Source organism: Ranitomeya variabilis, chromosome 4 (genome assembly GCF_051348905.1).
Source record: "Ranitomeya variabilis isolate aRanVar5 chromosome 4, aRanVar5.hap1, whole genome shotgun sequence".
Classification (NCBI taxonomy): Eukaryota; Metazoa; Chordata; class Amphibia; order Anura; family Dendrobatidae; genus Ranitomeya; species Ranitomeya variabilis.
This window is the reverse complement of record NC_135235.1, coordinates 93,373,773-93,393,500: the sequence shown is the minus strand read 5'-3', so window position 1 is coordinate 93,393,500 and position 19,728 is coordinate 93,373,773. Positions and strand designations below refer to the sequence as shown.

Below are 19,728 nucleotides of genomic sequence, written 5' to 3'. Positions count from 1 at the left end.
TGGTGTTTCTTTTTCTTCCTTCTCAGGACATACACTGTGTGTCAAAGCAGGAGATCCCACTCACAGTACTTTGTAGATTAGTGCCATCATCCACCTCCTCATAGACACGGGCAGCGAACTGGTTTCTGCCGTGTAGATCAATCAATAACAACCAGTGCACGGATCTATGAACATTTTTCTCATCAGCACTGGAAACTTAAGGCTAGGGCTACACAGTGTTGGGTGACAGCAATTCTCAGAAAAGTCGGGCAATAAAAAACATCCTGTATGGGCAACTTGTCTGTGACTTGCTGTTGCACAACAGAGCTGCAAATAGCCTCTTCAGAGAGAAAGACAACTGGAACTCTGGTGCTATCAGAAGTAGCAATCCTAAAACTCACAGGATGTTTGACCCTCATCAGTGCAAAGAAAGAGATTGACTTGGCTGTGTGAAAGGTCTCGGACAGGGGTAAAGTTTCTCATAGTGGGGAGTGCCAAGTTGGCGTAAGGAGACTTATAAGCCATACAATGCTTCCCTGGGAACTTAAACATGAAAATAGACTCTACTCTGAATAGGCTACTTTCATATTTCAATTCTCAGGGGAGGAGCATTGCATGGCTTATAAGTCTCCTTACGCCAACTTGGCACTCCCCACTAGGAGAAACTTTCCCTCTAAATTTAGAGCTGTGATTTTGCTGTAAAACATGGCCAAATCGCAGTGAAGTTGCTCGCAAGTCACAGTCGCATGTGACTTGCAATGAAGTCTATGGCAAATGAGTCATTTTGTGATATGTCGCAGTAGTACTGTAGATTGCAATGCATCACCAGAGGAAGTCATTAGCTACAATGTTGCCCTGTAGTCCTAGACATACCGTAGGTGAAAGTTCTGAGCAGTGGCGTCATTATACAGGTGCATCTCGCAAAATTAGAACATCAAAAGGTTAATTTATTTTAGTTATTCAATACAAAAGTGAAACTCATATATTATATAGAGTCATTACAAACAGAGTGATCTATTTCACGTGTTTATTTCTGTTCATGTTGAGATTATGGCTTACAGCCAATGAAAACTCAAATCTCATTCTCAGTAAATTAGAATACTTTATAACACCAGCTTGAAAAAATTATTTTAAAATCCAAAATGTTGGCCTACTGAAATGTATGTTTAGTAAATGCACTCAGTACTTGGTCGGGGTTCCTTTGGCATCAATTACTGCATCAATGCGGCGTGGCATGGAGACGATCAGCCTGTGGCACCACTGAGGGGTTATGGAGGCCCAGGTTGCTTTGATAGCAGCCTTCAGCTCCTCTGCATTGTTGGGTCTCGTGTCTCATCTTCCTCTTGACAAAGCTACATAGATTCTCTTTGGGGTTAAGGTCAGGCAGGTTTGCTGGCCAATCAAGCACAGTGATACTGTTGCTTTTCAACCAGGTATTGGTACTTTTGGCAGTGTGGACAGGTGCCAAGTCCTGCTGGAGAATTAAATTTCCATCTCTAAAAAGCGTTTCGGCAGAGGGAAGCATGAAGTGATCTAACATTTCCTGGTAGACGGCTGCGCTGACCTTGGTCTTGATAAAACACAGTGAACCTACACCAGCAGATGACATGGCTCCCCAAACCATCACTGATTGTGGATAATTCACACTAGACCTCAAGCAGCTTGGATTGTGGCCTCTTCACTCTTCCTCCAGACTCTGGGACCTTGATTTGCAAGGTCTAGTGTTAAGCATCCCCCTTTCTCCCCATTCAAAATAAAACAATAAAAAAATCAAACATACACATATTTGCTATAGCCACGTTCAGAATCGCCTAATCTATCAATAAAAAAAAATATTATCCTGATCGCTAAACGGCGTAGCGAAAAAAAAGTCAAAATGCCAGAATTACGATTTTTTTGTCGCCGCGACATTGTATTAAAGTGCAATAACACACCAAAACGGTATCAATAAAAATGTCAGCTCGGCACCCAAAAAATAAGCCTGCACCCAACCTTAGATCACGAAAAATGCACAAGCTACGAGTCTCGGAATATGGCACAATTTTTTTTTTTTTTTTTTTACAAATTTGGGATTTTTTTCACCACTTAAATGAAAAGAACCTTTACATGTTTGGTGTCTATGAACTCGTATTGATCTGGAGAATCATAATGACAGGTCAGTTTTAGCATTTGGTGAATATAGTAAAAAAAAATAAAAAAAAAACAGCTGTGGAATTTGCACTTTTTTTGAAATTTCACCGCACTTGGAATTTTTTTTCCAGTTTTAAGTACACGATATGGTAAAAACAAAGTTGTTGTTCAAAAGTACAATTTGTCCCACAAAAAACAGGCCCTCATGTGGCCATATTGACCAAAAAATAAAAAAGTTATGGCTCTGGGAAGAAGGGGAGTGAAAAACAGAAAAGCAAAAATTAAAAAGGGCAAGGTCTTGAAGGGGTTAAGAAAGTAAAATTCAGGCTTTGTTTTCTTAGAGGAATATCTAAGTGTGCAGAATTGGACAACTATTAGGCCATGTGCACACGTTAAGTATTTTTCGCGTTTTTTTCGCGTTTTTTCGCTATAAAAACGTGATAAAAACGCGAAAAAAACGCTAACATATGCCTCCTATTATTTTAAGTGTATTCCGCATTTTTTGTGCAAATGTAGCCTTTTTTTCCGCGAAAAAATCGCATCGCGGAAAAAAAAGCAACATGTTCATTAAAATGCGGAATTGCAGGGGATTCCGCACACCTAGGAGTCCATTGATCTGCTTACTTCCCGCACGGGGCTGTGCACACCATGCGGGAAGTAATCAGATTATGTGCGGTTGGTACCCAGGGTGGAGGAGAGGAGACTCTCCTCCACGGACTGGGCACCATATAAGTGGTCAAAAAATAAGAATTAAAATAAAAAATAGTCATATACTCACCCTCGATGTCTTCCCGCCTCTGTGCTGCATGCTGCCGCTTCGGTTCCTGTAGCTGGTGTGCGGTGAAGGACCTGCCGATGATGTCACTGTCCTGTGATTGGTCGTGAGCGGTCATGTGACCGTGACGTCACGGAAGGCCCTGTGCGCACACACTAGCTATAGGAAGAGGAACGGACGCCGCTGAGGAGATCGTCTGGGTGAGTATAAGCATTTTTTTATTTTTTTTATTATTTTTAAACATTATGTCTTTTACTATAGATGCTGCATAAGCTGCATCTATAGTAAAAAGATGGTCACACTTGTCAAACGCTATGTTTGACAAGTGTGACCAACCTGTCAGTCAGTTTTCCAAGCGATGCTACAGATCGCTTGGAAAACTTTAGCATTCTGCAAGCTAATTACGCTTGCAGAATGCTAAAAAAACGCGAAAAAAACGGAAAAAAAACGCAAAAAAAAAAAATGCGGATTTCTTGCAGAAAATTTCCGGTTTTCTTCAGGAAATTTCTGCAAGAAATCCTGAACGTGTGCACATGGCCTTAGGCTATGTGCACACGTTCAGGATTTCTTGCAGAAAATTCTGGAGAATTCAGGACATTTTCTGCAAGAAATCCGCAAGAAAACCGCGTGCGTTTTTGCCGCGATTTTGCCGCGGTTTTGACGCGTTTTTGCCGCGGTTTTTTCCGGACACTTCCCAATGCATTTTAAGTGGGAAATCCGCAAAAAAACCGCAAAATTAATGAACATGCTGCGTTTTTTACCGCGATGCGTTTTTACCGCGGAAAAAAACGCATCATGTGTACAAAAAGTGCAGAATTCATTAAAAATGATAGGATGCATAATATAAGCAGATTATTTGCGGTTTTATAGCGTTTTTATAGGGAAAAAACCGCGAATAATCTGCAACGTGTTAGAGTGCAGAATTATTATGCATCTAAATGAAAAACATACCGTATATACTCGAGTATAAGCCGAGATTTTCAGCCCAAATTTTTGGTCGAGTCACGGTCGGCGGTGGGGTCGGCGGGTGAGGGGGAGAGGGCGCTGAGGCATACTCACCTAGTCCCGGCGCTCCTGACGCTCCCCCTGCCTGTCACACTGTCTTCGGTGCCGCAGCTCTTCCCCTGTTCAGCGGTCACGTGGGACCGCTCATTAGAGAAATGAATATGGACTCCACTCCCATAGGGGTGGAGCCGCAAATTCATTTCTCTAATCAGCGGTGCCAGTGACCGCTGACAGAGGAAGAGCTGCGGCACCCGGAAACAGTGTGACAGGCAGGGGGAGCGCCAGGAGCGCCGGGACTAGGTGAGTATTTTATATTCACCTGTCCGCGTTCCACACGCCGGGCGCCGCTCTGTCTTCGCGTCCTCTTGTTCTGACTGTTCAGGTCAGAGGGCGCGATGACGTATTAGTGTGCGCGCCGCCCTCTGCCTGAACAGTCAGTGCAGAGAGACGCCGGGACGCTGAGGAGCTGCAAGCAAGAGAGGTGAGTATGTGTTTTGTTTTGTTTTATTGCAGCAGCAGCGTTATATATGGCACAGATTTATGTGGAGTATCTATGGGGCAACGGTGCAGAGCACTATATATGGCACAGATTTATATGGCACATCTATGGGGCAATGGTGCAGAGCATTATATATGGCACAGATTTATATGGCACATCTATGGGGCAACGGTGCAGAGCATATATATGGCACAGCTTTATATGGAGCATCTATGGGGCAATAATCAACGGTATGGAGCATTATATATGGCACAGATTTATGTGGAGTATCTATGGGGCAACGGTGCAGAGCACTATATATGGCACAGATTTATATGGCACATCTATGGGGCAACAATGAACAGTGCAGAGCATATATGGCACTGCTTTATAAGGAGCATCTATGGGGCAATAATGAACAGTGCAGAGCATATATGGCACTGCTTTATATGGAGCATCTATGGGGCCATAATGAATGGTGCAGAGCATTATATATGGCACAGCTATATATGGAGCATCTATGGGGCAATAATCAACGGTATGGAGCATTATATATGGCACAGCTTTATATGGAACCTCCTTTGGGGCAATAATGAACGGTATGGAGCATCTATTTTTATTTTGGAAATTCACCGGTACCTGCTGCATTTTCCACCCTAGGCTTATACTCGAGTCAATAAGTTTTCCCAGTTTTTTGTGGCAAAATTAGGGGGTCAGCTTATACTCGGGTCGGCTTATACTCGAGTATATACGGTACATTTTCCTATTGAAATTGTTTTTTTTTTCTTATATTAAAGGGTGAATAATAACCAAACACCTCAAAATGTTTAAAAATACATTCATTCCATTTCCCCCAAAAAAATATCAGTTGGTAATCTAGCTGTACTTCTTTTCAATAACCATAATAACCGTCATAATCCTTCCATGCATTTAGGATGCCAGTTTTTTAATCTGTTGATGATCAACTTTTTGGGTAGCACCAACCACATTCTACCAGACCCTGATAAGAGAAGTGACTGTTTTCATTCACCATAAATCTCCTCTTGCTATCAGAACAGAATGACTGTTGAAACCAAGAGCAGGAGTTCGGAGCGTCATGGTGGAGCCTAATATTTAAATGCACAGTTCTACCTACTTGTTTTCTCTCTATCTCCACATTCCCCTCTTCTTTTATTGACAGGTCTGGCTTCATGGAGCCAGAAAATGGTAGCGAAAGATAGGTAGGAAGGTGCACTTAAATGATTGGCCCGCCATGATGCACTGAGCGCCCGTGCTTGGCTTGAACAGTCATTTTGTGTTGATAGACTGCCTTTAATAAGGGCCCATAAGTTCTCAGTAGCGTCTAACTTAAAAGAAGAAGTAGTATTGTCATTATTATTTCATCTTTAAGGCCTTTACTGGCTAGACAAGCAGTGGAGTACTTTTATGTTGCAATGGAGCAATGTCCTGTATAAAAACTCTCGAAAGATGCAGACTTGAAGAAAGTGTCTTCTAAAAAAGCAGGTAGTAGGTGTGGGAGTTGATTTTGAGTCCATTTTCAAACTGAAAAGGTCCAACTGGCTCATCTTTAATAATACCAGCCATAGAAGTACCCCACCTCCAACTTACTGGCATCTGATTCGAAGTGGAGGTCAGTGCCCGTTTACAGGTCCAGCCATGAGCTCATCAATCTGGTCCATCAAATGTCACTTAGCTCATCTATATATATAATTGTCTAAGGGTTTTTCCGTCTGTCTGTCCTGGAAATCCCGCGTCTCTGATTGGTCGAGGCCGCCAGGCCTCGACCAATCAGCGACGGGCACAGCATGGCGACGATGTCATAAAGGTTGCCTCCACCAATCAGCGACGGGCACAGTCTGCCGCGAATTCGCCTCGACCAATCAGCGACGGGCACAGTATCGACGTAGATGTCATAATGGTTGCCATGGCGACGATGATGTCATAAAGGTTGCCTCGACCAATCAGCGACGGGCACAGTCTACCGCGAATTCTGGAATCATCATTGTCCATATACTACGGGACATGCATATTCTAGAATACCCGATGCGTTAGAATCGGGCCACAATCTAGTCAGTTAATAAAACCTTCTGTCTGTCTGTCCTGGAAATCCCGCGTCTCTGATTCGACCAATCAGCGACGGGCACAGCATGGCAACGATGATGTCATAAAGGTTGCCTCGACCAATCAGCGACGGGCACAGTCTGCCGCGAATTCTGGAATCATCATTGTCCATATACTACGGGGACATGCATATTCTAGAATACCCGATGCGTTAGAAGGTTTTATTAACTGACTAGATTGTGGCCCGATTCTGTCTGTCTGTCTGTCCTGGAAATCCCGCGTCTCTGATTCGACCAATCAGCGACGGGCACAGCATGGCAACGATGATGTCATAAAGGTTGCCTCGACCAATCAGCGACGGGCACAGTCTGCCGCGAATTCTGGAATCATCATTGTCCATATACTACGGGGACATGCATATTCTAGAATAACCGATGCGTTAGAATCGGGCCACAGTCTAGTCAGTTAATAAAACCTTTGAAAAATCTGTCTTCCAATATTTCTTGGCCCAGTGTTGACATTTCAGGTTCTGTATTGTTCAGTGATTGTCAGGTTTCTGCCTTCCTTACCTTGGCCATATCTCTCGGCACTTAACACTCTGCACTTCTGGGCCTTCAGGGAGGTTGCAGTTCTGGAATATGACAGCACTGAAGAATAATGGCTTCCTGGTCGCTTCACATTTTGATTCTTCTCACATATTTTGCAGTGAATGTACATTTTTTGTTTTCCATACATCTTTTCTGACCCTTTAGACTATTTTTAACAAAACCTTTGATGGTCATGTGATCCCACCACAATACTTTAACAACTTCAACAGTGTTGCATCCTTCTGCAAGACTTGCAGCAATTTTTGACTTTTTTGAGTCAGTTAAATAATTTTTTGGCCTACTTTGCCTTAGGAAAACACACTGCCTAATAATTCAGGACACTACAATTAAAGGTGGTGATATCCTTAGACCTCGCCTCCCTCATTACACAAATACACATCTCGTGATCTGCTTCATCCAATAAGCATTCAAGTTTATACAGTTTAGAGTTTGAAAATTTGCATAAAATGATGATATGGTCAAAATACTCATATGTCTAATAATTGTGCGCACAAACTAATACCTCCACAATGGAAATGAGAAATACAAAATAAGTTTTTTTCAGCTCTGTAGCCACTATTTTAACATTCTATAACTGGTGACTGTTCCTCTTTAACAAAATATAATCTACTTGATACTCATAAAGTGTCAGTAAAATGATAATAACAACATCTACACATTCATGTCGAATTACCTTTCAGTTCTTCAGGGAAAATAAAACTCTGGAAGGGAAGAAAATCAGATCAATAGCTTGTAGATTACTAAGACTGCATTAATTACATGTACAAATCTAAGAGAAAACAAAATGCAACCCTGAAGGTCTCACATTTGGTCAATTAAATACTCAGGAACAATTGAGAGGTTTTAAAGGACGACTTTCAAATGTTCAACATCAAATTAACAGCGCTCCACTCGGGTGTAGGTGTTGCTGTGCAGCGCCCCAGAGTTCTGGTCGTTGCAGTACTGATGCTCCGCCGCTAAGGGGGGCCATGGTACGTCTGATGGCACTGAAGGAGTTCACCTGACCAGGTATCACAGACACCAATACACTTCACAGTCTGGCCTCCAGGGGGAGCTAAGGGTGCTATGTATTAGGCCACTCCTCACAGTCTGGTAAAACTGGGGGTTAGGCAGGAAGTTAGACAGAAGCTGACTGGGAATCGAACAGGCAACATCCTGTGGCAGAGGGTGTTGCGGGGAGAGACTCAGGGGGGTCCCTGTCAGGGGTGGGATCCTGACAGAGGCCTAGCGAACTGAGAGAACGTTACGGGACCGCGCCTGCACCTGATCGCGGCGGTACCCTAAGAAAGGACAAGAAGCGAGGTTTATTGTGCTGAGTGAGAAACGAGATCAACGCAACAAGGAGAAACACCAGTAGGAGTCGTGCTGTAAGACGAGGCAACATCCTACTGAGGCGCGCAGCCGGTGGCCGGAACGCCGAGGAAGTATAGAGCTCCAGGCCTAACTTCAAACCTACGGCAGGACAGTCAGCTATAGGCGGGCTGTCTCACACAAATCACCTATGAAGACACAGGGGGCAACAACAGGAGAAGGGCGACACTAGGGTCCAGGAAGAGCTCCGAGCCTACCCGTCATACGGGTGCGTCCTAGCCATATCATTTGGGGGACGAAGAAGAACATCAGAATCGAGTTGTGAGGGAACTTCAGAAACAGACACAACAGTTGTGGGGACTATCCCGTAAGCACAGCAGGGGAGGACCACAACACACAAGCGCTAGAAGGTAGGCACAGATTTCCACCTGTAAAGGGAACTCTGGAGGTGCCATCGGACCGGCCGGACTCGCGCAGCCCGGTTTACCGTATTCCTGACTGAGGATCCTGAAGCCTTCAGTAAAGAGGTAAAGAGACTGCAACCTGGTGTCCTCGTTATTTACTGCGACCTGCACCGCACCATTACATCACCCCCACCATCTACACCTTTCATTGGGCGCCCCTCAGCAGGGTCACGGGCCGGGTCTAGCCACCGTGACAATCCCAGAGCAGAGACTCAGAGGCCCGGTACCGGGTACCCCTTGGCCCTGCGGCAGTGGGGGCGCTACAGCTGCTTTATCATGGCTGAATAAATTATCTTTTGGAAATATCTACACCCGAGTGGAGCGCTGTTCATTTGATGTTGGATGGTTTGGCATATCCAGGAAGGTTCCCTGGACATGGAACGTGCGCCCCATTGAAGTGAGCGCTTCTTTTCTTTTTGTGGACTTTCAAATGTTCTTCTGCCACATGGTCTAGTATTGTTATAAGGGCCTGAACTCCATGTTCTGATACAAAGCTCCAAATTATTTTGATGTATTACAAGTAGTGAGAGGTGAATGTGCTCATTACTCGAGTTTTCCGAGCATGCTCAGGTATTCTCCGAGTATCTTGGGCATACTCATAAATTATGTTTGAGTCCCTGCAGCTGAATGATTTGCAGCTGTTAGACAACCTGAACACATGTAGGGATTGCCTGTTTGTTAGGGAATCCCCACATGTATTCAGGCTCTCTAGCAGCTGCAAATCATGCAGCTGCGGGGACAAACATAATTTATGAGCATGCTCAAAATACTCGGAGAACACCCGAGCATGCTCGGAAAACTCAAGTAACGAGCACATTCGCTCATCACTAATTACAAGTAAAGGATGCAATAGATTTGATTCCAAAGTCAACCCCTCAACATCATCCTTAAAATACAAGAAGTAAGATACTTGATGCCTACCTTTTTTCTGACAGGTAAATAGTTGGGATTGCACTGTAAAACAACAGGTTAACGCATTATTAAGTTTGCAGAAATAAACATGTACAATTTTGGTAGGGTCATAAAGTGTGGTTTGCCGTGAACAAACCGAACTCTTCCTTGTCTACCTTGATGGCCAATTGCCGCACAGTTTTGCTTCACAATAGTGCGACCCTTGGCCCTCTATTGGTAGTCGGATCTTAGTCTGCGTTCTTGATGCATCGCCAGTGTGTAGTTTGGCCCAACCCTTAAATCCATTACAAGAAAAAAAAATGTCCCTGGACTTTGGAGAGGGGCGGGGTTGTAATTATACACAATGACTAATGATAAAAGCAAATTAAAATGATTCCCTGAACTACTTTAGTGATTCCGTGCTTTCCTGGCATGACTGCACCAAAATGCCACAAAATCCTTTATTTCATCACATAGCATGCAATAAAAAATAGTATAGCAAAGTTTCGATCTTTATCAAGCCAAGACAAACAAAGCACAGCTTGTATGCAAACTGTATCATGTGGGTGCAATGTCCAATGGTGGAAGACTTTTGGAGACAAACCAAGGGATTTGGTGCTGGTAGTTTCCATTTTTTTCCGCGATTTACACTGTATCATATGAGTATCCTGTAAGTGGCACATTTTATGTGTATAGACTACGACACTTTGGGTAACTATTCCTCTCTATAATATCAAGTACTAGATTTTTTTATGTATTGAATTGTCTATTTGCTGTGTCTTTTAACTGTGACTTTTAATTGATCGATGTCAACGGATGATGATCCATAAGGGAATTTGATAAAAGTTGTGTCCAAATCATGACTGTTCCTTTTTTTATTGCTGATATGTGACAAAACAAAAGATTCAACCAGGGAATAATAATAATAAAAGTAAATGAACAAGAGCAAATATTAAGCATTTAAGAGAGAGGCCATAACTATGATGCTAATTTCCCAGTGACAGTTCAAAAGGTTCAAATCTGATGGTCATAATTTTGTTTCTTTTTGGGACTGGTGCAGGTTATGATTCAGAGGGCCCATATGTTAGAGTCTGCTATATTCTTTCTATGAAAAGAAAAATGGTGGACTTTTTCATACCAAACATATCATCTTTATGAATTCATTTGTTCACATAAAACCCACACAAAGTGAAGAAAAAGACAATAGGGGCACTTCATACAGCAGGTATAAGAATAACACACACACCTACTGTAGACCTATACTGGTGGTACTCAATAATCTGTGTCATAGAACATGTATAATACAACATTTTATGATAAGCAGAATACAATAGGTACAAAATCACACGAAGAGTAATATAGCCAGTATATACAGTAGCAGGAAATGGCACAACACACACATTATGCACACCCAATAACAAGGGCCAATGGAAGCAAAACCCTAAATAACAATCCTAAATACACAAAATATAATGTAGCCCCACCATAGAATATAATACAGTCCCCCCTATGGAATATAATCCAACCCCACAGTCCTACAGTATTATGGCCGTCAGTACTCACTCACTGATATATATATATATATATATATATATATATATATATATATATATATACATATACATATATATATATATATATATATATATATATATATATTCAGGGTGGGCCATTTATATGGATACAACTAAATAAAATGGGATTGGTTGGTGAAATCAACTGCCTGTTTGTGGCACAATAGTATATGGGAAGGGGAAAACTTTTCAAGATGGGTGGTGACGATGGTGGCCATTTTGAAGTTGACCATTTTGGATCCAACTTTATTTTTTTTCAATGGAAGAGGATCATGTGACACATCAAACTTATTGAGAATTTCACAAGAGAAACAATGGTGTGCTTGGTTTTCACGTAACTTTATTCTTTAATGAGTTATTTACAAGTTTAAGACCACTTCTAAAATGTGTTCATAGTGCTGCCCATTCTGTTGGATTGTCAATGCAACCCTCTTCTCCCACTCTTGACACACTGATAGCAACACCGCGGAAGAAATGCTAGCACAGACTTACAATATCTGTTTCAGATGCTGCACATCTTGTATCTTCACAGCATAGACGATTGCCTTCATATGACCCCAAAGATAAAAGTCTAAGGGGGTCAGATTGGTAGACCTTGGTGGCCATTCAAATGACCCACGACGACCAATCCACTTTCCAGGAAACTGTTCGGACCTGACACCCATAAAGGGAGCGTGCCATCTTCAGTGCATAAAGAGGGCAACACATCATCATGTAGCAATATCAGATATCCAGTGGCATTGAGGTTTGCATTGATGAAGAATGGCCCCTCTATCTTTGTACCCCATATACCACACCATGTGGAGATACGAGATTTGCAGCATCTGAAACAACGGATACTGGAAGTCTGTGCTAGCATTTCTTCTGTGGTGCTGTTATCAGTGTGTCAAGAGTGGGAGAAGAGGGTTGCATTGACAATCCAACATAATGGGCAGCACTTTGAACATATTTTATAAGTGGTCATAAACTTGTAAATAACTCATGAAAGAATAAAGTTAAGTTAAAACCAAGCACACCATTGTTTTTCTTGTGAAATTCTCAATAAGTTTGATGTGTCACATGACCCTCTTCCCATTGAAAAAATTAAAGTTGGATCCAAAAAGGCCAACTTCAAAATGGACACCATGGTCACCACCCATCTTGAAAAGTTTTCCCCCTCCCATATACTACTGTGCCACAAACAAGAAGTTGATATCACCAACCATTCCCATTTTTTTAGGTGTATCCATATAAATGGCCCACCCTGTATATATATATATATATATATATATATATATATATATATATATATATATATATATAGTGCCTACAAGTAGTATTCAACCCCCTGCAGATTTAGCAGGTTTACACATTTGGAATTAACTTGGCATTGTGACATTTGGACTGTAGATCAGCCTGGAAGTGTGAAATGGACTGCAGCAAAAAAGAATGTTATTTCTTTGTTTATTTATTTTTTTAAATTGTGAAAAGTCTTTTCAGAGGGTCATTTATTATTCAACCCCTCAACCCACCAGAATTCTGTTTGGTTCCCCTAAAGTATTAAGAAGTAGTTCAGGCACAAAGAACAATGAGCTTCACATGTTTGGATTAATTATCTCTTTTTCCAGCCTTTTCTGACTATTTAAGACCCTCCCCAAACTTGTGAACAGCACTCATACATGGTCAACATGGGAAAGACAAAGGAGCATTCCAAGGCCATCAGAGACAAGATCGTGGAGGGTCACAAGGCTGGCAAGGGGTACAAAACCCTTTCCAAGGAGTTGGGCCTACCTGTCTTCACTGTTGGGAGCATCATCCGGAAGTGGAAGACTTATGGAACTACTGTTAGCCTTCCATGGCCTGGACAGCCTTTGAAAGTTTCCTCCCGTGCCGAGGCCAGGCTTGTCCGAAGAGTCAAGGCTAACCCAAGGACAACAAGGAAGGAGCTCCGGGAAGATCTCATGGCAGTGGGGACATTGGTTTCAGTCAATACCATAAGTAACGTACTCCGCCGCAATGGTCTCTGTTCCAGACGAGCCCATAAGGTACCTTTACTTTCAAAGCGTCATGTCAAGGCTCGTCTACAGTTTGCTCATGATCACTTGGAGGACTCTGAGACTGACTGGTTCAAGGTTCTCTGGACTGATGAGACCAAGATCGACATCTTTGGTGCCAACCACACACGTGACGTTTGGAGACTGGATGGCACTGCATACGACCCCAAGAATACCATCCCTACAGTCAAGCATGGTGGTGGCAGCATCATGCTGTGGGGCTGTTTCTCAGCCAAGGGGCCTGGCCATCTGGTCCGCATCCATGGGAAGATGGATAGTACGGCCTACCTGGAGATTTTAGCCAAGAACCTCCGCTCCTCCATCAAGGATCTTAAGATGGGTCGTCATTTCATCTTCCAACAAGACAACGACCCAAAGCACACAGCCAAGAAAACCAAGGCCTGGTTCAAGAGGCAAAAAATCAAGGTGTTGCAGTGGCCTAGTCAGTCTCCTGACCTTAACCCAATTGAAAACTTGTGGAAGGAGCTCAAGATTAAAGTCCACATGAGACACCCAAAGAACCTAGATAACTTGGAGAAGATCTGCATGGAGGAGTGGGCCAAGATAACTCCAGAGACCTGTGCCGGCCTGATCAGGTCTTATAAAAGACGATTATTAGCTGTAATTGCAAACAAAGGTTATTCCACAAAATATTAAACCTAGGGGTTGAATAATAATTGACCCACACTTTTATGTTTAAAATTTATAAAAATGTAACTGAGCAACAAAACTTTTTGGTTTGTAAGATTTATGCATCTGTTAATAAATCCTGCTCTTGTTTGAAGTTTGAAGGCTCTAACTTATTTGCATCTTATTAAACCTGCTAAATCTGCAGGGGGTTGAATACTACTTGTAGGCACTGTATATATATAAATAAAAAACACAATACTCATCTCTCCTCCTCATTCCCCCGGTGATCCCAGCTCTGCTCTGGTCTCAGCAGATGCACTGCCGCACATAGGATGAAGTGAGATCATTGCGCATCTGCAGTGTCAGAGGCCGAGGGGAATGATGTGGGAGGGAGCGTCATCTGATGCCCTCTCCTCATTATTGCTTTCAACTGTATCAGCATCTATGATGCCGATACAGTTGAATGCGGAGTACGCAGTGGGGCGGCCCCAGGAAATGAATATTCATTGCTCTCCACTCCCATGGGCATGAAGACCAGTGAATATTCATTGTAGCGTGGCTAAAGGGTATCTAATCGACGGGAGATAAGTGTCACATAGATGGCTTACCGCTGTGATGTAACCATAGCTGTCGGTATGTGTGTCATGACCTGTGGTGATGTCACAACCACATGTCTAATCATGTGATGGGTTCTGGGTGTGGTTTCAGGCTACTTAATGGAGATGTGTTTGGCACAGGAGAGTGTATGGGAACCTGTCATTGTGGACAGATTTCCGTGTGTCCAGGTGGGACACTACAGACAGGAGTCTGTGTATTGAGAGGAAGAAGCCTTTCTGTGTCTGTGGCTTCAGACAGAGCCCGCGTGCTGGACATAGCACAGCCTGTGTGCCTACAGGTCTGAGAGAGAGCGGAGCTCCCCTATGGACTTTGGAGGATTCATCTGTCTGGTATAAGACTGAATATCATTTGTTTATGTTTCCTAAATGGTTTATGGAGTGAATAAACCTACATGAACACTGAAGAGAATGTGCCTCCTGTTTCATCCTACGCATCTGAGCGAGTGAATCCCTACAATTGGTGTTTGGAATGCGGGCAAAGATCCAAGCAGCACGTCTTGCAGCGCTGGCTGGTCTGAGCCAGAAGATTGGACGGTCTTGAAAAACCGTGAGTAAAAACTGATCGGGGTCAGTGAGAACTGCAGTTTGTGAATACCTCTGAGGAGAAGAGGGATCCGGGAACCTGTGTGGCCGCCACCAACAGGTAACGGTCTGGAAACCGTGTGATACTGACCAGGGTCAGCGAAAAACTGTGTTTGGGCTGTAAAGCCAGGTGTGAAACAGACCGAAGTCTGTGTGCTGTACTAACTGGGGTCAGTGAAAGACTGTTTTTTTTCTATAAAGCACGTGTGCAGGTGCTTGCTGTGGACCGGCGAGTCCAGGTATTTCTCTTTTTTTTCTCCTTCTGTGGTCAGCTTGCTGTGGCTCGGTGAGGTCACGGAATTTGCTGTGGCTCGGTGGGGTCACGAAGGTGACAAGCGGCTTGCTGTGGATCGGCGGGTCCACGAAGGTGACAAGCGGCTTGCTGTGGATCGGCGGGTCCACGAAGTCTGCGGTTGAGCTGTGCAGCGCGGTTGCAGCAAAGAGAGAAAAGAGAAAAAAAAAAGACACTGCTGGTTTAGTGTGCAGACTCTTAAAGGGCCAGAGTCACATTAGTGTGCTGGGCGAACTGGGGCCTGAGAGTACTGTGGGAAGTCCACAGGGTGTACCCCAGAGTGGGGTGGTGTCCCTAAAAGTGGGGAGGAGTCCCAAAACGGAGCGGTGACCCCAAATAACTATGGTTGGCCAAAAAGGGGCTGCGTCTCAAAAGGGGGTAGTTGCCCAAAAGGGGGTGGAGTCCCTAAAAGGGGTGATGGCCCTAAAGGAGAAAATAGTCCACAAGGGGGTGGTAACCCAAAAGGGGGTGGAGTCCAAAAGGGGGCGGCAACCCAATTAGGGGTGGTGGCCCAAAAAGGGGCGGCGGCGAATGCGCTGTTGAACTGTTGCCGGATTCAATTTAAGAACAGCGCATGTTCAGAATGTTGTACTGACTTTTCGTCTGACAAGATGTCACAGAGTTGTTCTGTAGAAGTCAATGGAGTGTGCGTGACTGGACTTCTGGACTCAGGGAGCCTGGTGATGCTGGTAAGCGCCACACTCCCTGTCTATCTGATTCCCGGAAGGAAGATGGAAGTCCACTGCGTTCATGGGGTCGCTAGGGATTATCCGGTATCCAGGGTAATCATTGAGACGCCCACTATTATTGCCAGCCATGATGTACCTGTAGTCTCAGACTTGCCATCATTCCCTGTTGTTATAGGCCAGGACTTTGAAAGGTTTTGGGACTTGCGGGAGGAAAGGGGAGTGTCTGATTGCTCACAACGGAGTCTGAGTGACCCTAAGGGAGCCCCACCACAACAGGAGGCTGTAGTGATTCCGAGTGGTGTGATGATGATGTGTAAAGAGAAAGTAGCGCCACCTAATGTCAATAGTCCAGAGTTATGGGTGACTGGAAGAAAGTGTGGGTCTGACACCTGTTTAAGTGGGGACTTGCGGTTCCAGGATGACAGGGTGAGAGGGGGTGACTCCTATCCAGACTGTGACTCGAGCGCAAAGGGAAAAGAGTGCAGTAAGGAGGAGCCCAGTAAAAATCACAAATCTTCATCTCGTCGCGGGGGACGCAAAAAGACGGGACAGGTTACGCCCTCTGAGAAGAGAGATGATGAGAAAGAGACAGGGTCAGTTACAGATCAGGTTACTGTCTTTGATAAGGAGGTCACTTTACCTCTGACAAATCCCAACACAGAGGTAGGGCTGGAATTAAAACAGACCTGTGGTAGTCCCATATCTGCAATGCCTGGAAAGAGTGAAGTGGCTCAGTATGATGAAGTACCTGATGCTGAAGAAATGGAGAACTCTGAGGTTACCAAGAGTCCAGAGGTACCTAAGAGTAAACAGACAGAGAGCCCAGGAGAGACCATAGAGCTGGATGCAGAAACAGGTGGAACTCTGAATAGGCAGAGTCTGGGTGGGCAAGAGAGCCCTTCTGAAAATCTACATGTGCTGGCCAAAAGAGAGCAGGACCATAACATAGAGCTGCTTAAAGAAACTGTTGAACAAGAAAGGGTCCTGAGGCAAGCAATTGAGCACAAAGTGGGTGACCTAGAGAAGGAGGTCGTTGAACTCAGAGGTCACCTATCAGTGTGTCAGGCCATGAATAGGGCCATATTGAAAGATATGGATGTGCTCAGAATGGCTCAAGAAAAACATCAGCAGGAGCTGAGGAGAGAGGGGAGGAACGTCGCTGCCTGGCAGAGGAGTTGCCAATGCCCATCTTGGCGAAGGCTCAAGCGGAAGAAAAGACTGAGGAAGAGTTCGTGCTAAAAGCGGAACAAGAGAGTCACCCGGTCGTGACAGACGTCTTGGTGGAAAGGTCAGAGGCAAAAAGGGAGCCATCTGTCTATGAAGAGTGTGAGACCCCGCTCTTCAAGACCGTGATTGATGTACCCGAAGACATGCGAGAAGCGTGAGCCAGGAAGGGTGTGCATGAGGCATTTAGAAAGGCGGTAGAGGCGTGTAGTGTGCACTGGGCGCCTGAGACTCAGCAGTTGGTCATACTGTCGACTAGGGAAGTTATAGTGAAGCGGGTGGCTGTCCTGAGGGATATGCACCTACACTGCCTCCGTACAAAACAGAGGATCATTTTGAAGAATGATGAAGCCGTTCGACGTTTGGAGCGTGAAAGGAAAGCTCTTAGTCAGTCGGGCTTAGTGGAAGACACAGTCCAAGTACCCAAAGCTCTGGTGGCGAAAGTCATTGGGAAACTTGGGAGAGTGATGCAGGAGATGGTGGATAAATCCGGTCTGAAGAGACTGAGGATACCGGCTGATGAAGAGGTCCAGGTCATGGATGAAGATGGGATGGTTCCGTTCCTGGTTGTCGGATCCAGAGAGAGTGTTAGGAATATCCGCATGCTTCTGGAATATCGCATGGCATACCTAAGGGAGGTAGAGCAGCTGAGACTTGAGAGACTGCAAGTTAATAAACAGCTGCCAGAGAGGCGAAGAACTTTGCATAAGACCGGAAGTCCTCAAGCTGAAGCTAACAGAGGACATAGAGAAAAGTGGATGGATTCCTCTCCAGGAAATAAAGACCATGGGAGAAGGTGGCCTGATGAAACAAGTAGAAGCAGTGATGCCTCAGTCAGCTCAGGGTTAAGTGACCTAAGCAGGAGATCCTGTAGCAGACGAGAGGACAAGGGTTCAATAACAGGCTCTGACTTAGACAGACGGTTTGACTGTCAGGGACGACTGAGAGGGGTCTCTGGTCGGTTAAGGACAAGTGCCAAGCCCCACGGCTTTAGGCAGAGGGGTGAGGTATGTAGCGTGGCTAAAGGGTATCTAATTGACGGGAGATATGTGTCACATAGATGGCTTACCGCTGTGATGTAACCATAGCTGTCGGTATGTGTGTCAGGACCTGTGGTGATGTCACAACCACATGTCTAATCATGTGATGGGTTCTGGGTGTGGTTTCAGGCTACTTAATGGAGATGTGTTTGGCACAGGAGAGTGTATGGGAACCTGTCAGTGTGGACAGATTTCCGTGTGTCCAGGTGGGACACTACAGACAGGAGTCTGTGTAATTAGAGGAAGAAGCCTTTCTGTGTCTGTGGCTTCAGACAGAGCCCGTGTGCTGGACATAGCACAGCCTGTGTGCCTACAGGTCTGAAAGAGAGCGGAGCTCCCCTATGGACTTTGGAGGATTCATCTGTCTGGTATAAGACTGAATATCGTTTGTTTATGTTTCCTAAATGGTTTATGGAGTGAATAAACCTACATGGACATTAAAGAGAATGTGCCTCCTGTTTCCTCCTATGCACCTGAGCGAGTGAATCCCTACATTATTCTCTTTAGTACTGGACACATGTGATCGCCCAGCTGCTGCAGGAATCTGCGACTGCTGCTTAACACTGCCTGCAATTAAACTGAAATGAATATTCACTGCTCTCCATGCCCATGGGCATGGGGAGCAGTGAATATTCATTTCTCTTTAGCAGTGGGCACAGGTTTTAGGCGCAGCAGCTGGCTCCTGCCTCCTGTCACCCGCTGCTCTACCGCTGCTGTTCCGCTGGCACCGGGTGGGCCCCTCTGACTCACGGGCCCCATAGCAGCTGTGTGGTGTGCCGCTATTAGTGACATGCCACTGGCTGGGGGCCCCTAGGGCAGTGTGGGCCCTGGCAGCTGCCAGTCCTGTATGCCATCAGTGCCTGGGCCCAGTGGAGAATCCTCCGTTTCTCCAATGGGCCAGTCCGACTCTGCTTCTAGAAGTGAATGGAGAAAACTGCACATCCACAGCCAGTCGCAACTTTTCCTTTCCCTGTGGCATAAGATGGTCTTCAGTTCATGGCCAAGTTGACACTTAAGCATTACTAAACAGTAGGTCAAGATTTTCCCAGTTTCTTCAGTATTTTGTAAAAGCGATTTAATTTAAGAACCTATAATATTAGCTATGTCGCAATTTATTCATTAACAGCTCATTTTATATTTACATCTCCATGTCACTCACTGATAATAATACATATATACTCACCCGTTTTCTGCAGACGCAATCTAAAATATAGATGATATGTGTTTGGATCACACAGGATGTAATAAATTTACTAAATTAGCAATGTCCAGAGAGTAATTCAATAAAATGGTATACTGTGATTTATCACATTAAATTGCTGCACTACTGCAGGTCACTGTACAA

General features: G+C 44.5%; 1 protein-coding gene across 2 annotated transcripts in view; it reads right to left on the bottom strand.

Moving 5' to 3' along the window:
* FAS (Fas cell surface death receptor) overlaps positions 1 to 19,728 on the bottom strand; it is a 61,315-nt gene that overhangs the window by 1,640 nt on the left and 39,947 nt on the right. The window contains exons 7-9 of one of the 2 annotated variants that reach the window (XM_077258926.1): positions 19,567 to 19,586; positions 9,733 to 9,765; positions 7,710 to 7,737 (exon numbers count right to left, since the gene is read on the bottom strand). In XM_077258926.1, the coding sequence (XP_077115041.1) occupies positions 7,710 to 7,737; positions 9,733 to 9,765; positions 19,567 to 19,586 (81 nt within the window). The remainder of the gene's footprint in view (positions 1 to 7,709; positions 7,738 to 9,732; positions 9,766 to 19,566; positions 19,587 to 19,728) is intronic. The other variant, XM_077258927.1, reaches the window with a different exon arrangement.